Source organism: Tachyglossus aculeatus, chromosome 21 (assembly GCF_015852505.1).
Source record: "Tachyglossus aculeatus isolate mTacAcu1 chromosome 21, mTacAcu1.pri, whole genome shotgun sequence".
Taxonomy (NCBI): Eukaryota; Metazoa; Chordata; class Mammalia; order Monotremata; family Tachyglossidae; genus Tachyglossus; species Tachyglossus aculeatus.
The window spans coordinates 58,842,198-58,860,336 of NC_052086.1; the positions used below are offsets into that span (position 1 = coordinate 58,842,198).

The following is an 18,139-nucleotide window of genomic DNA, read 5'->3' on the forward strand; positions in this document are numbered from 1 at the left end:
GGTTTTCTGTTAGACTAAGAAATGAAAAAAGCATTCTACTCTTCCAGCATGCAGTATTCTCCCAAGAAAAGCAGGCAATCAATTATATTTGTTGAGCATTTACTGTGGGCAGAGCACTGTACTAAGTGCTTGAGAGAAAACAATATAACTGAGTTGGTAGATATGATTCCTGCCCCAAATGACAAGCAGTTTATTCTAAGGTTATCATTTCCATTGAGTGTAAGATTCAAGATTTCCAGTTCTTGCTTTCAGAGAAAGTGGGAAAAGCATTCTCCCAACAGACCTAATTCTGTTTCTAGTCTTCAGAATCCATTTTTTATCTGGGGACAAGTTTCAGAAGGATCGGCTTCTTGGGTTTCATAATACCTTTTGAATCCACTTCTAGGGGGATCTGAGGAGAAAAGGAAAAGGAAGCCAGTAAATAGAGGAAGATTTCAAAATGGACAGCTGTAACACTAACACTCTGACATGCTGACTGAAGCAAAACCTTCTAAATAAACTAGAATTCCCCAGTGGTCATACAGCCCTTCATCCTTTTATTTTATTTCTTTTTCATGTAGAGCCAAGAGTTGTGGCTTACTGCAAAACATGTCTCCAACTCAAGCAACAGATCCTGTGTGGACAAATGCAATGAAAAACCCTGTCACAAGAGAAACTGTAGCTTCTCAACAAGCCTAGCTGACAAGGTGAAGAGCAGCACATGTTGCTTCCTAGTCTTAGAGGCTCAGACACACTGGGCTTAAGCTGACTGGTTTAACCTCTAGAGGGAGCAATGTGGAGATCAACAGTTGTTCCTGGAAGTCATTAGCACCAGGGTGGAGCAGAAAGTGGGTTCTCACCGGGGTCTCTTTGCAAGGCTCCATGGAGAAATTCTGCAGCAGGATAATCAGAGCAGCTTTCATGTTGAGGAGGGCAAATCTCATTCCAATGCAGTTTCTGGGACCGGCTCCAAAGGGCAGGTAGACATAGGGATCGCGCAAAGCTTTCTCCTCCTTACTGAACCTGGTGCCAATGAGTGAGATGGTCAGAAAGATGAGGAGGAGGCCGGTGAGGTCTTCCTTTTGTTTTGACAGAGACCAGCACTCCATGACCCTCCATCACTATCACCCCTCATATCAAAACCCCAGGCTGCTCTTTGCTTAGCCGAAATTAGGAGTGTCTGATCTTGGAAATTGACAGTTCCTGGAATCTGTGATAAACAGGAATCAGCTGGTCTAACCCAGCCAATATCCCCTCTGTCTCTTTCTTGGTGAAATGCCCCCCATCCCTTTTCACTAGTCAATCTGCCTGTGTTCATATGCATTATGTTTTTTTAGTAGTATCTGTTATGCGCGTAACATGTACCAGGCACTTACTAAGCACTGGCACATATTTAAATTAATCAGGTTGGACACAGTCCATGTCATTCATTCATTCATTCAATTGTATTTATTGAGTGCTTACTGTGTGCAGAACACTGTACTAAGCGCTTGGGAAGTACAAGTTGGCAACATATAGAGACGATCACTACCCAACAAGGGGCTCACAGTCTAGAAAGGGGAGACAGACAACAAAACGAAACATGTAGACAGGTGTCAGAGTCATCAGAACAAATAGAATTAAAGCTATATACACATCATTAACAAAATAAATAGAATAGTAAATATGTATAAGTGAAATAGAGTAATAAATCTGTACAAATATATACACAAGTGTTGTGGGGAGGGGAAGGAGGTAGGGTGGGGGGGATGGTGAGGAGGAGAGGAAAAAGGGGGCTCAGTCTGGGAAGGCCTCTTGGAGGAGGTGAGCTCTCAGTAGGGCTTTGAAGGGAGGAAGAGAGCTGTCCCACATGGGGCTCATAGTTTTAATCCCCATTTTAAGGATGAGGTAACAGAGACACATAGATGTGAAGTGACTTGCCCAAGGTCACACAGCAGACAAGGGGCAAGCCATATTTAAACTTGGGTCTCTCTACCTTCCAAGCCCATGCTCTTCCCACTAGACCATGCTAGTTGTCTGTTCAAAAACCCACCTAAGCCCAGGGCAAACCTGCATATGGTTCACAGAAAGTTCTCTCTCTCCTCACCCAGACAAACCCAAGAGTGTCTTGTGTCTGCTGTTTCAAATGAACAGTGGATTCTTTTCCTAAGTTTCTGAACAGTAACAATAATGGCATCGGTAAAGCACTTACTATGTGCCAAGCACTGTGTTAAGCATTGGGTGAGATGCAACACAATAAGATTGGATGAAGTCCATCCATTTTCCCCCCTCTGATTTTGGGGCTCACTGTCTGGAGGGAGGGAAAACAAATATTTAATCACCAATTTACAGATGAGGAAACCGAGGCAGAGAAAGGCTAAGTGACTTGCCCAAGATCACAGATGGTGGAAGGGGGATTCAAACCCAGGTTCCCCTGGATTCTCAGTTCTAAGCCCCTTCCACTAGGCAACACTGCTTGTCTATACCTTCCTTCCCCCAGACATGAGGTCCTGAGACATGAAGGCTCAGTACAAGGTGCATTGATAACAATTACAGTTGTCTTCCCCTCTAGACTGTACACTCACTGTGTACAGGGAATGTGTCTGTTTATTATTGTAGTGTACCCTCCCAAGCACTTAGTACAGTGCTCTGCACACAGTAATCGCTCAATAATTACAACTGACGGACTAATTACACTACAGTCGCTACCATGAAGACCACACTTATAACATTTGGGTCAGTGTACCCAGGACTCAGATGCCATTACAAATTACATGAACGTTTACCCGAGCAAAACTGGCTTATAACCACAGTGGGAAAATTGTGCTTTATTTTTACCTTTGTTTCTAATCTGCCTGGCCCAAGTCAGACACCCATGCGACTCTACTATAAATAAGGTCACAGCGGCTAGAAGCTGGCTTCAGTGGCCGTTTCTTCAGTTCTGTTGGTGAAAGTCTATGTCCAGAGTGTGGAGGGATATCATAAAGCCTCTGGCTGGAGATGCTGGGATTGGATAACCAGGATTCCTGTCCCATTCAAGCATTGTAATGGATTTTCCTGGTCATTCATTCATTCATTCAATCCTATTTATTGAGTGCTTACTCTGTGCAGAGCACTGTACTAAGCGCTTGGGTAATACAAATCGGCAACATATAGCTATGATCCCTACCGAACAACAGGCTCATAGTCAAGAAGGGGAGACAGACAACGAAACAAAACAAGTAGACAGATTGTCAATACCATCAGAATAAATAGAATTATAGTTATATATACATTATTAATAAAATAGAGTACTAAATATGTACAAATATATACAAGTGCTGTGGGGAGGGGAAGGGGGTAGAGCAGAGGAAGGGATGGGGGGCGATGGGGAGGAATAGGAGAGGGAAAAGGGGGGGCTCAGTCTGGGAAGGCCTCCTGGAGGAGGAGACCACTCAGTGGGGCTCTGAAGGGAGGAAGAGAGCTAGCTTGGCAGATGTGTGGAGGGAGGGCATTCCAGGCCACAGGTAAGATGTGAGTCAGGGGTTGACGGTGGTACAGGCCAGAACGAGGCACAGTGAGGAGGTTAGCGGCATAGGAGCAGAGGGTGCAGGCTGGGCTGTAGAAGGAGGGAAGGGAGATGCAGTAGGTGGGGGCCAGGTGATGAAGAGCCTTGAAGCAGAGAGTGAGGAGTTTTTTCTTGATTCGAAAGTTGACAGGCAACCACTGGAGATTTTTGAGGAGGGGAGTGACATGCCCAGAGTGCTTCTGTACAAAGATAATCCAGGCTGCAGAGTGAAGGATAGACTGAAGCGGGGAGAGACAGGAGGATGGGAGATCAGAAAGAAGGCTGATGCAGTAATCTAGTCATGATAGGATGAGAGATTGAACATGCAAAGCAAGGTAGCGGTTTGGACTGAGAGGAAAGGGTGGATCTTGGCAATGTTGTGTAGGTGATACTGCCAGGGTTTGGTGACGGACTGGATGTGTGTGATGAATGAGAGAGCGGAGTCAAGGATGATACCAAGGTTGTGGGCTTGTGAGACAGGAAGCATAGTAGTGCCATCTACAGTGATGGGAAAATCAGGGAGAGGACAGGGTTTGGGAGGAAAGATAAGGAGCTCAGTCTTGGATATGATGAGTTTTAGGTACTGGGAAGACATCCAAGTGGAGATGTCCTGGAGGCAGGAAGAGATACAAGCCTGGAGGGAGGGTGAGAGAACAGGGGTGGAGATATAGATTTGGATGTCATCAGCATAAAGATGATAGTTGATGCCATGGAAGTGAATGAGTTCACCAAGGGAGTGAGTATAGATGGAGAACAGAAGATGACCAAGAACCGATCCTTGAGGAACCCCTCTCAGTAAGGGGATAGGAGTGAAGAAGTGAAGAATGTCAATAGTAAAAGGAACAGTCCACTCATGATTGGAAGGCTTGGGAGTCAGAAGGTCATGAGTTCTAATCCCTGCTCCACCACTTCTCTGCTCTGTGATCTTGACTTCTCTGTGCCTCTGTCCCCTCCTCTGTATAATGGGGAGTGAGACTGTGATCCCCATGTGGGACAGGGACTGTGTCCAACCCAGTTATCTTGTATCTACCCCAGTGCTCAGAACAGTGCCTGGCACATAATAAGCGCTTAACAAATGCCATAATTATTAGCTACTTCTTAACTTACCTCTCAGGGCGGAACTCTTCAGGCTCTGGCCAGTGCTCTGGATCCCGATGCAGAACAAAGGCTGGTATAGTAATCACTGTCCCCTTGGGAATGGTCAACCCTTTGATTTGGATTGTTTCCTTACAGACTCTCTCTATTCGACCTCCTGGGGGGAAGAGCCTGAGGGTCTCCTGGACAACCATATCGAGAAAATCCATCTGGGAGATGGACTCATAAGTGGGGCTGGCCTAGAGGAGAGAGAGATTTGGGAAGGTGAAAGTCCAGATCACAATGAAAAGTCACCCCAGCCCACCCCTACACATACGCACACAAAGCTGAGCAGAAGTATGCAAAAGCCAGCTTTCCCAACTTTCAGACTCTGGGTAGGTTGTTGTGGTTTGGCCCTGCCTGGTAGCATGAGGAGCTGAGGATGAAGCTTTAGTGATAATAATAATAATAATAATAATAATAATAATAACAACAACAATAACAATGGTATCTGTTAATCACTTCCTATGTGCCATGAACTGTCTAAGCGCTGGGGTAGGGACGAGATAATTGGGTTGGACGCAGTCCCTCTTTCCCATGGAGTTCACAGTCTAAGTGGAAGGGAGTAGATTCTAATCTCCATTTTACAGATGGGGTAACTGAGGCACAGAGAAGTTAAGCGACTTGCCCAAGGTCACACAACATGCAAGTGACAGAGCCAGTATTAGAACTCAAGTCCTCTGACTCCCAAGTCTGTACCCTTTTCCCTAGGCCAAGCTGCTTCTCTCAGCCTTCTAATCATGAATGAACTGTTCCTTTTACTATTGACATTCTTCACTTCTTGATTTTAGCTTTCTATTCCTTTCTTTTCCTCTCCCTTTCCCCGTGTTTGTTTCCCTCCCTGGTGCCTTCTTTATCTTCCTCCTTTAGATTGTGAGTCATCAGTGGGCCAGAAGCTTTATCTGCATTACTATCCATGTATTTTTTCCAGTTCTTTGTAAGTGCTCTGCCCACTATTAGTGCTTTAATAAAAGAGAGGAGAACCAAGCTCTATTGCTTTCTAAACAGGGTTAAGACATTGAAAGGTTTGGATTGACAGCTGAAAAAAAAGAAAGAAACATAAGGTTTTCCCTTGGCTGTGCCCCACTGCCCTGAAGGAGGGGCACTGCTGAGTGACCAAATATTTGTCTCCATGGCCTAGCATCATTCATTCAATCAATATGTTGAACGCTTACTGTGTGCAAAGTACTGTACTGAGCCCTTGGGGGAGCACACTATAACAATAAACAGACACATTGCCTCCCTATACCACTAGGACCACATGAGATGGCATTTCTTCAGAAGGAGTAGCTTCTTTAACTTGACACTGCACCAAGAGTTCACAATTTTCCTAAAGGCCATGTAATTGTCCATAATAGATTTGTAGCTGCCTTAAATCACTTCTGAGGAGATTCTAATTAGATGCTCTGTGCTAGCCTCTGCCAGCTCAGGCCTCTCAATCAATCAATGGTATTTATTGTCTGTTGACCTTGAGAGGAGCACTGTATTATGTGCTTGGAGAAGTACAATAGCCTTGATATTCATGATCCCTGCACTTCAAAGAGTTTACAATCAAGAGGAAGAACTCACAAGGGCCATAATTATTCCTTAGTGTTCACTAGCCCACGCAGCAATGTGCCCTTTTCACAAAATAAAAATGCTAAATTTTGGGGCAGGAGAAATTGGAACTCTCCTGGTTACCCAACTACTAAGATATGAAGCAGGATGGTATAATGGATAGACTACCAGCCTGGGAATTGAAAGGTCATGGCTCCACCACATGTCTGCTCTGTGACCTTGGGTGAGTCACTTCACTTCTCTGGACCTCAGTTACTTCATTTGTAAAATGGGGATTAAGAGTGTGAGCCCAATGTGGGACAGGGACTGTGTTCAACCCAATTTGCTTGTAACCACCCTAGCACTTAGTACATTACCTGGCACATAGTAAGCACTTAACAAATACCATAATTATTTTTATATCCAGCACTTAGAACAGTGCTTGGCATATAGTAAGCGCTTAACAGATACCATTATTATTATTATTATTATTGTTACTATTATGTGTGGGCCACATTCAGGACCAGATTACTGCAGGGGCTCAATGGGGAGGAACCCCGAGTCACATTTTCCTCCCCCAGTGAGGGGCAGTCAGAAGTCTCGTGATCCTGTGAATATTCATTCATTCATTCAATCGTATTTATTGAGCGCTTACTGTGTGCAGAGCACTGTACTAAGTGCTTGGAAAGTACAAGTCGGCAACATATAGAGATGGTCCCTACCCAGTAACATCACAAAGATGGAGCCTGAAATAGGCAGATGTCAAGATAACTACTGTGCATGTGCTGTGAAGGGAAGAGCAGGAGATCAGCAGCAGGGATTTCAGGTACTGCCCTGCCACCCCTCCTGCTGCCCTAGACTGTAAGCTTGTTGTTGGCAGGGAATGTGTCTATTACATTATTATATTGTACTCTCCCAAGCACTTAGTATTGTGATCTGCACACAGTAAGTGCTCAGTAGATATATTTGATTGACTAACTGACAAGCTCAGTGGTCACTTTAACTGTCTTCACACTGTGGATTACATGGGAAGGGGGTGTTTGGAAATCATTTTGGGGAACCTGCGGGTGAAGCTTGGCTTTGTCCTTCAGGTTGTACCCTGGCCCTGCCACTGCTACTACCCGAGCCTGGCATGGCTAACTTTTACAGGGACTGCTAGCTTGGAGAGACTGGGGACCGGCTGGGGTGGGCGAAAGGATGCGAAGCCCAAAAGACTGGTCCAGGGCAGCATGCTTCAGTGGAAAGAGCCTGGACTTGGGAGTCAGAGGTCATGGGTTCTAATCCTGGCTCTGCCACTTGTCAGTTGTGTGACTTTGGGCAAGTCACTTAACTTCTCTGTGCCTCAGTGACCCCACCTGTAAAATGGGGATTAAGACTGTGAGCCCCACGTGGGACAACCTGATTACCTTGTAACCCCCCAGTGCTTAGAACAGTGCTTGGCACATAGTAAGCACCTAACAAATACCATTATTGTTATTGTTATTATTATTATTATTATTATTATTACTATTATTATCACTATTATTAGAGAACATGGGTCTGAGAGTCAGAGGACCTGGGCTCTACCACATGTCTGCTGTGTGAACCTGAGTAAATCATTTTTCACTTCTCTGGGCCCAAGTTCCCTCATCTGTAAAATGGGAGTTAAGAGCGTGAGCCCGTTGTGGGACAGGGACGGTGTCCAACCTGATTAACTTGCATCTACCCCAGCATTCAAAACAGTGTTTAGCATATAGTAAGTCCTTAACAAGTACTATTCTTAATATTCTTATTATTATAATTATTATAAGATGTGACTGGGAGATCCTTTCAGTCTCCCCACTCAGGATCTGCATCTGTCCAGGGCCTGCAGGGAGGCTGTCTAAGGAGGGAGAATGGGGGCAGTGGCTCCAGCGAACACAGGATCGAGGCTGCCAAAGGGACCTTTCCCACTCCCTTCTGCTTCTCCCTGACTTGCTCCCTCTGTTCTTTTCCCCTTCCAGCCCCACAGAGCTTATGCACATATCTGTAATACATTTATTTACATTAATATCTGTCTCCCCTCCCAGACTGTAAGCTCGTTGTGGGCAGGGAATGTGTCTGTTTACTGTTGTACTGTACTCTCCCAAGCACTTAGTACAGTGCTCTGCACACAGTAAACTCTCAGTAAATACAATTTGAATGAATGAATGACTAGTGCGGGAGTGTTCGGTGCTGGGCAGGTCCAGGAATGTAGGTAACCACCTCCCGAGATGTTCTGGCTGCCTCTCACTTACTCCAGCCCTCTTTCTGCCATGGGCTGCTGCTAGGTGGGCCTCTGAATGGTTTGGCCTAGCCTGGGTTTAAGGATGGATGAATTCCCGAGAGCTTGGGTGGAGGGCTGCCGATTTAAAAGCCCCTATCCCTCCTTCTGCCACGTTTTCATATCATCCAGTGCCAATGGCTGTGTATGGGAGGCTCACAGTCTAAGAGGAAGGGATAGCAGAGATTTATTACCATTTTATATATGAGGAAACTGAGGCACAGAGAGGTTAAATGACTCACCAAAGGTCACCCAGTAGTGGCAGAGTCGGGTATCCTGACTTTCAGCCACTTATTCTTTTGACTAGGCCAGACACTCTCCCAAGCCCTTAGAATGGTAATAATAATAACTGTAGGATTTGTTAAGTTCTTAGAGAAGCGGCATGACCTAGTGGATAGAGCACAGTTCTGGGAGTCAGAAGGACCTGGGTTTTAATCCTGGCTCCATCACTTGATGCTGAGGGCATCTGTGCCAAGCACTGTTCTAAGTGCTATCTGCTGTGTGACCTTGGGCAAGTCACTTAACTTCTCTGTGTCTCAGTTATCTTGTCCGCAAAACTGGGATTAGGACTGTGAGCCCCATGTGGGACAGGGACTGAGTAACCTGATTTCCCTGTATCTACCCCAGTGCCTAGAACAGTGCCTGGTACACAGTAAGTGCTTAACAAATACCATAAAAAAGTGCTTACTGTGTGCCAAGTCCCATAATAAGCACTGGGTTAGATACAAAATAATCAGGTCAGACACAGTCCCTAGCCCTCATATTGCTCACAGTCGAAGTAAGAGGGAGAACAGGAATGTAATCCCCATTTCGCAGATGAAGAAACTCAAGTATAGTGATGTTACACAGCAAGAAGTCATTGGTTGATAGATGGAGTAGACCTCTTGTGGTCTCTAGTGGGTTTGGTATTAAAAACATTATTCATTTTTTGGCAGTAGCTCTACTCTATTATCCTCAGTCCAGTGAAAGGTACTAACACTAGGTACTCAGACCTGGTTCTGAGTTCAGAGTCAGCCTAGCAAAGTGAGAAAAACAGACTTTTACGAAACAATTACTAGACTGGTGCACCACTGGATAACTGGCCCTTGGTCATTCATTCATTCATTCAATTGTATTTATTGAGTGCTTACTGTGTGCAGAGCACTGCACTAAGCGCTTGGGAAGTACAAGTTGGCAACATATGGAGACGGACCCTACCCAACAACGGGCTGTCATCTTACCTTGTTAGGTAGAATGCTGTCTATTTCTTCTTGCAGTTTCTTCTGGACTTCAGGATGAGTAGCCAAGTTGTAAGACACGAAGTTGAGAGTTGAGCTGGTGGTTTCGAATCCAGCAAAAATAAAGATGATGGCCTGAGCTGAGATCTCCACATCAGTCATTTCTGGAAAGAAAGAAAAAAGCCACACACATTAACACAAAGAAACCAGCAGGAGAGCTACTGTCTGGCTCCTTTGCTCATCCCCTTGTGAGACATTTTGCTCCACACCCTGGTTTGGTGTGGTTTCAGTTATTTAACCTCAATTGAAAAGTGTCACGTTAGATTTACAGCCCTTGCCCGATTTGTATGAATTGTCTATCTGATAGAGATGAAACCAAAAACCATCAGATACAGATGGTTGAGTTATGTATGAACAACTGTCCTGCAGAGTATGGTGGTAATTTGATGTCTTGTGACAGCTCAGTGATCCTTCACAGGAAAGCACAGAACCGGAATACACTGGAGCACTTTTTAGGGTCATGGTCAGATCGAGGTTGCCCTGGGCTAATGGTAGGGGTTGGAGGGAGGTGGTTTGAGTAATCAAACTTCAGTTCCTACTGTCACTGTTGCACAAGTCTTTGGCTCTGAGGGAAAGTCATGCTCTGTCTCTATTCGGTGGTGGGCTTTGCTCACTTATGAGGGAAATGTCAAGAACGTAAGGTACAAGAGAACACTCACTCCTCAGGACCCTTCTCAGAAGGAAAGCTGATGACCTCAGTCACTTGTGGGGGAGGAAATGGACAAAGAGAAAGGACAGAGAAAAGTTCATTTAACCTGGAACCAGGAAAGAATGGATCAGGTCTTACCTGCTTCTGAGAGAGCAAGAATTTAGCCATTGTCTTTGACCAGAAGGGCTGAGTTCCAGCTGGGTAATCCATTCGTTTGTTTGTTTTATGGTACTTGTTAAGCACTTATCATGTGTAAAACACTGTTCTAAGTGCTGGGGGAAGTACAAGTCAGTTAGGTCAGACACTGTCCCTGTCCTACATGGGCCTCACAGTCTGAAGTAGGCGGGAGAACAGGTATTGAATCCCCATTTTACAGTTGAGGAAACAAGGGGCTTAATCCGTTTTACCAGATGAGGTAACTGAGGCACAGGGAAGGAAAGACTTGTGGACGGTGTAACCACGGAGGAGTTAGGAAAGGGAAGTAGAGCAGCATTTTGGGATGGTGGGAATTTCTGGATTTTAATTAACAAAGTGCGAGAACAGGAATGGTGGGTTTGTTCTGGAACTGATTTGTGGTTCTCTTGAACGGCAGAGGTTGTTGTTGAAAGTACTATAAATATTGAAAGTAAATGAGTACTGGTTGTCTTTTCACAACCTAAAGAAGTGCCGGCTCACTTTCTATCATGGGGAGAAAGTTGGACATCTAGTATTCTGTTGCAGCCCCTAGACCCACGAGATACAGCACTGGTTAGCTGAACCAGAAGGATTAAATCTAAGAGCAGTGGGATAGTGACAGCAATCTGTCAGGACAACTTTTCACTAGCACTGAACCCCAGGAGCATTTCAGCAATGGCATGGATCGGTGGAAAGAGCACGGGCTTTGGAGTCAGAGGGCATGAGTTCACATCGCGGCTCCGCCAACTGTCAGCTGTGGGACTTTGGCTGAGTCACTAAACTTCTCTGTGCATCAGTTACCTCTTCTGTAAAAATGGGGATTAAAACTGTTAGCCCCCCGTGGGACAACCAGATCACCTTGTAACCTCCCCAGCACTTAGAACAGTGCTTTGCATATAGTAAGTGCTTAACAAATACCATTATTATTATTATTATTATTATTATTATTATTATTATTATTATTATTATGTGGTTTGTAAAGAGGACCCAATGTTATAGCCGGGAGTTGGTCTTCAAAAAGAGACCGACAGCCTGAGGCTTTGCCCCCAGCCCAAAATATGGAGACCCGGGGAAGCCCCATGTAATCATCAGGCAGAAACTCCTCACCCTGGGCTTCAAGGCTCTCCATCACCTCGCCCCTTCCTACCTCACCTCCCTTCTCTCCTTCTACAGCCCAGCCCGCACCCTCCGCTCCTCTGCTGCTAATCTCCTCACCGTACCTCGTTCTCGCCTGTCCTGCCATCGACCCCCGGCCCACGTCATCCCCCGGGCCTGGAATGTCCTCCCTCTGCCCATCCACCAAGCTAGCTCTCTTCCTCCCTTCAAGGCCCTACTGAAAGCTCACCTCCTCCAGGAGGCCTTCCCAGACTGAGCCCCTTCCTTCCTCTCCCCCTTGCCCCCCTCTCCATCCCCCCATCTTACCTCCTTCCCTTCCCCACAGCACCTGTATATATGTATATATGTTTGTACATATTTATTACTCTATTTATTTATTTATTTATTTATTTTACTTGTACATATCTATTCTATTTATTTTATTTTGTTAGTATGTTTGGTTTTGTTCTCTGTCTCCCCCTTTTAGACTGTGAGCCCACTGTTGGGTAGGGACTGTCTCTATATGCTGCCAACTTGTACTTCCCAAGCGCTTAGTACAGTGCTCTGCACACAGTAAGCGCTCAATAAATACGATTGATTGATTGATCATCATCAGTAGTATTTACTGAATGCTTACTTGTGTGCAGAGCACTGTACTGAACACATAGGAGAGTAATAATAATAATAACTGTTATTATTATGGTACTTGTTAAACAGTGTTAATAAGTGCTGGGGTAGATACAAGTTAATTCATTCATTCCATAGCATTTATTGAGCCCTTACTGTGTGCAGAGCACTATACTAAGCACTTGGGAGGTAACTCGGCAACGTACAGAGACAGTCCCTACCCAATAACAAGCTCACAGTCTAGAGGTTAATCAATCAATCAATCAATTGTATTTATTGAGCGCTTACTGTGTGCAGAGCACTGTACTAAGCGCTTGGGAAGTACAAGTTGGCAACATATAGAGACGGTCCCTACCCAACAGTGGACTCACAGTCTAGAAGGGGGAGACAGAGAACAAAACCAAACATATTAACAAAATAAAATAAATAGAATAGATATGTACAAGTAAAATAAATAGAGCAATAAATATGTACAAACATATATACATATGTACAGGTGCTGTGGGGAAGGGAAGGAGGTAAAGCAGGGGGGTGGAGAGGGAGAGGAGGGGGAGAGGAAGGAGGCAGCTCAGTCTGGGAAGGCCTCCTGAAGAAGTGAGCTCTCAGTAGGGCCTTGAAGGGAGGAAGAGAGCTAGCTTGGCGGATGGGCAGAGGGAGAGCATTCCAGGCCAGGGGGATGACGTGGGCCGGGGGTTGACAGCGGGACAGGTGAGAACGAGGCATGGTGAGGAGATTAGCGGCAGAGGAGCGGAGGGTGTGGGCTGAGCTGTAGAAGGAGAGAAGGGAGGTGAGGTAGGAGGGGGTGAGGTGATGGAGAGCCTTGAAGCCGAGGGTGAGGAGTTTTTGCCTGATGCGCAGGTTGATTGGTAGCCACTGGAGGCTACCAATCAGGTTGGACACAGTCCCTGTCCCATATGGGGCTCAGATGAGGTAACTGAAGCACAGAGAAGTTTAATGACTTGTCCAAATGGCAGAGCCAGGATTAGAACCCAGATCCTTCTGACCCCCAGGCCTGTGCTCTATCCACTAAGCCACGCTGCTTCAACAGAGTTGGTAGACACATTCCCTGCTCACAATGAGGTTACAATCTAGAGAGGGAGACAGACATTAACATAAAGAGTGTGTGGCTTAGTGGATAGAGCATGGACCTGGGAGTCAAAGTCATGGGTTCTAATACTGGCTCCACCACTTGTCTGCTAGGTGACCTTGAGCAAGATGCTTCACTTCCTCCGTGCCTCAGTTACCTCATCTGTAAAATGGGGATTGAGACTGTGAGCCCCACGTGGGACAGAGACTGTGTCCAACTCGATGAATTTATAGGTTCCCCAGTGCTTAGGTCAGTGCTTGGCACATAGTACGTGCCAAACAAGTACCGTTATTTCAGTGCTTAGAACAGTGCTTGGCACAAAGTAAGTGCTTAACAAATACCATTATTATTATTATTATTATTAGTAGTAGTAGTAGTAGTAGTAATATTAATAACATAAATGAACAATTTATAATCCACCCCTTAAAGGGGATGGCGTTCTGATTTCTTGACATAGAGTGCTGCAGAATCCTTGCCCTTGCAAGCTGCCCCATCTAAGCTGGCGTTCCTGCTTCGAGGGCTCAGCAGCCATGGTGATGGCCCATCTCCTGCTGGACTGGAACAGTCTGCAAAGCTAGGGTCGCTGCTGGGTCCTGGATTGGCTGGGTTCCTGCCATGAGGAGACTCTGGCCTAGAGCTGTGATGCCATTTCTACAATGCCAAATTCCTCCATTCCTGGGGAAGCGCTACCTCCTCTCAAATGCTTCTACCCATTTCCAGATGTGGAGTTGGTAGCTGTTGCTTCATGATCTTGGCCTGCATGGAGCTTCCCTTGGCATGAGGCCCTCCAAGGAGGCCCTATCTCCTCCTCCCTTTTTCTCTGGCCCTTTAGAGGGCCACGGGATTTTTGCCAAGGACATGCACTAGAAAATCACTGACGAGCTGTTCTTGTACTCTGGATCCTACCCGAGAGAACTCTTTCTGCTGTCATAGCATTACCTTTGTAGGAGTGATTCTTCTCACTGGCTTCAGGGTTACCATCTGAGGACTGGGTGTCAACCATCAGTTGCAGAAAATCCACTCGGCCCTGAAAATGAGGAAGAAGATTCAGAAGAGCAGGCATGGGACGGGTGCCTCTAAATCCTGCTGGTTTTTCCTCACCAGTATTTCCCAGATTTGCCTTTACGTCTTCCACCCTGGACCAAGTCTTATTAAAATCCCATTTCCTCCAAGAGGGCTTCCTCAACGAAGACCTCATTTCCCCCAGTTCCCTATCCATTCTGTGTCACCTATTCACTTGGATCTGTCCCCTTTAAGCACTTGATATTCACCCCACCCTCAGCTCCACTGTGCTTACGTACATAGCCGTAATTTATTTTACTGACTATCTCTGCCTCTAGTCTTTAAGCTCCTTGTGGCGGGGAACGTGTCTACCAACTCTGTCATACTGTACTTTCCCAAGTGCTTAGTGCAGCGCTCAGCACATTGTAAGCCTCAGTAAAGAGCACTGATGATTGCGGCTTGGCCCCCGTTCTACGAGAGAAGCAGCATGGCATAATGGATAGAGCAGGGGCCTGGGAATCAGAAGGTCATGGGTTCTAATCCTGGCTCCACCACTTGTCTGCTGTGTGACCTTGGGCATGTCACTTCATTTCTCTGGGCCTCAGTTTCCTCATCTGTGAAATGGGGATTGAGACTGTGAGCCCTACATGAAACAGAGACTGTGTCTAAGCCAATTTGCTTGTATCCACCCCAGTGCTTAGTAAAGTGCCTGGCACAAAGTGTTTAATAAATACCACAGTTGTTGTTATTATTATTATTTTTACAACCTGGCATCTGGATGCTACTGCTATAGGGGCCACTGATTTGGGAGTGATGGAGGTGGACTGACCTTGTGGACACCTTTCTGCCTCTTCTCTTTGAAGTTGTGGGTGACACCAACAAAGAATTCCAAAGCGTCCCGGGAAAACACTGACAGGTTCATCTTTTCCAAAACTGGCACGAGGAAAGGAAACACCGCTGAAAGGAATGAGAGAGGGAATCTATGAATGGCATGTGCATCTGTGCAGCTCTCTGGAGCTCAGAGTGCTGGGGATGAGGGCAACAGTCTTGGGAGGAAAAACTAAGGGGAGAAGAGTTTCTGGGGCTCTCACAAAACAATCAATCCCTTACCACTGAAAACAGAAATATTTAGAGTTTCTGCAAAGTGTCTGGCTAAAATCTGGAAGCAGGGCTAGATTGAAGAAGTAATTAAGAGCAGAATCCTTCTCTAGACATAGCAAACAGGCTGAGTGAGGCCAAAGGTTATGAAAAAAGTAATTTCCCCCCACCCCCAATTCACTCTATCAAGTTTCTAGAGGACTGGGATCGATTGGGTCTTTTCCTTCAGCTCAGTGCTTTGCACTCAGAACGTGCTCAATAAATACTATTGATTCCAGCCCAAGAATGCACTTTCTGAAAATTACCTACTCTTGCAAACTGACACGCTGACACGCTATCCTGAAGCATGGATTTAAGAAGTGTGAGGACCTCTAAGTTGGTCTTTTGTTACTTTTTGAACATTCAGGAGATGCGGGTTCTAATCCCAGTTCCCCCACTTGTCTGCTGTGTGACCTTGGGCAAGCCACTTCACTTCTCTCTGCTTCAGTTACTTCATCTATAAAATGGGGATTAAAACTGTGAGCCCCACATGGGATAACCTGATTGCTCTGTATCTACCCAAGTGCTTAGAACAGTGCTCGACACATAGTAAGCACTTAACAAATACCATTATTATTATTATCACTATTTTCAATATCATTATTATTATTATTCAGTGGCTAGGCATCAAGCCACCCAAGATTGGGAATCAGGAAATTGGGGTTCTAGTCTCATACTTATTGTGTGACCTTGGGTAATTAAACCTCTCTCTACCTCAGTTTCCTCATCTGTAAAATGAAGATAAAATACCCATTTTCCCTTTCTCTTAGATTGCGAACCTCATAATAGCTAGGAACTGCCAGACCTGATTATTTTGAATCTACCCCAGTGCTGAGCACAGTGCCGGACATATAGTAAAAGCTTAATAAATACCATCAGTATCATTAAAGACAACAATCTAACACTAGAGAGCTGTCTCTAACCTTCTGCTCGATTAAACGTCTTGCCCTTAGTGCTATCTGTGGGAAATGGAGCTGTAGATTCCGAGTTTCTAGCTTTTACTTTATGACTGGGATCGAAAGAGTGTCTCTTTCTCAGGCTTCCTCTCTGGATGGGCCTTATGTGGCAAAGAGGGCTGAATGTCCTACCTGAGAAAATGATCAGAGGGCTTATGAAACTGAAAGACAGTAACTTTTTGATCTGTTTAACAAAAGGGTCATTTGGGTTGTTCATCGAATCTATGTCCACTCCAAAGGAGGTACTGGTGACCACGTCCAGACTGTATGTCCCGAAGATTCTGAAGGACAGAGAACTCAGGTTAGAAAGAGATCCAGTCGACATGACTATAACATCCTTCTGGACCCTCATGAAACTGGACATTTTTGTTAAGAAAAACCTCTTCACTATTCTCCTAAGAAGCCATTTATTTCAGAAAAGCCAGGTCTTCATTACCAGTCACTCAGCCAATAGTATTTATAGACCATTCACTATATGCAGAGCACTGTACTAAGCACTTGGAGAGTATGATATAACAATAAACTCACACATTCCCTGCCCTCAGTGAGCTTACAGTATAGAGGGGGATTGCCATACAATCCATCACTTGGGATGGAATATCACGTTCTCACAGGAAGTGGCTACCTTTGCCAACCTATTGTCTCAAGGGCATGGGTAGCCCCACTCCATTGAGAGTACAGGAAATACAGGGCTGGGAGGAGGAGCCATGGCCTGAAACAAGTCAGCTCACCTGCACTTCTGAATGATCTCTGGGATGCTTTAATGACCATGTTGCAGAGACTGAAACGATCTACTTGAGTTAACTTCTAATCAATCAGTCAGTGGCATTTATTACATGCTTATTACTTGGACAGCACTTTACTAAGCACTTGGGAGAGTGCAGTACAACAGAGTTGGTAGACACATTCCCTGCCCACGATGTCTAATGCTCAAGCCGCTTCAGAGCCTGGAGTGGAGAACATTCTTAGAGAGACTTGAACATTAACATTAGGCTTTAAAAACCACCTCCCCGAAGAGCTGTCTGATTAGAGTGAGGACCATGGCTTACATTAATATAATTTTCAGGATTCAGAGTTTATTCAGGGTCACTTTCTAGATCTCCCTCCATTCCCAAGGGGCTATGATAGTCAGGAACTCTTTGAGTATCCTGACAATGTGCTCGATGTTCAGCATCTATGAGAACCCTCCCCCTCCACCCGCTTAAGTTAGTCAGTCATATTTATTGAGCACTTACTGTGTGCAGAGCACTGTAGTAAATGCTTGGGAGAGTGCAATAGAACAGACACATTCCCTGCCCACAATGAGCTTACAGACTAGACCTCCCAGACCCTCTTGTTGCTTTTCTTCCCATGTCCCAGAGAGTCAATCGATCAATGGTATTTACTGAGTACTTACCATGTGCAGAGCACTGTACTAAGTGCTAAGTGTAAGTGCTTGGAAGAATACAGTCCCAAAGGAAAGGTAAACAGAGACAATCCTACTCACTCCTTCATATTCACTGGCTCATTCTTCTCCACCTTCTTCTCAATATTTTGCACCAAAATCTTTCCATAATGCTTGATGATTGGGAACATCTGAAACATAATCCAAAATCAGTCAGCCCTCAATTATGTTTGGATTGCTCTAAAGGGACACAGGCAATTGGCTCCTCGAGGGTTCATATTTAAATACATCAATG

At 45.3% G+C, this 18,139-nt stretch overlaps 1 protein-coding gene across 1 annotated transcript in view; it reads right to left on the bottom strand.

Moving 5' to 3' along the window:
* Positions 1 to 157: 157 nt before the first annotated feature.
* Positions 158 to 18,139, bottom strand: part of LOC119942257 (cytochrome P450 3A24-like) — a 32,557-nt gene continuing 14,575 nt past the window's right edge. Inside the window, 8 exon segments of the mRNA XM_038762939.1 lie at positions 158 to 391; positions 840 to 1,002; positions 4,613 to 4,839; positions 9,677 to 9,837; positions 14,305 to 14,392; positions 15,197 to 15,324; positions 16,593 to 16,741; positions 17,947 to 18,035. Coding sequence (XP_038618867.1) covers positions 296 to 391; positions 840 to 1,002; positions 4,613 to 4,839; positions 9,677 to 9,837; positions 14,305 to 14,392; positions 15,197 to 15,324; positions 16,593 to 16,741; positions 17,947 to 18,035 — 1,101 coding nt within the window. The 3' untranslated portion in view covers positions 158 to 295.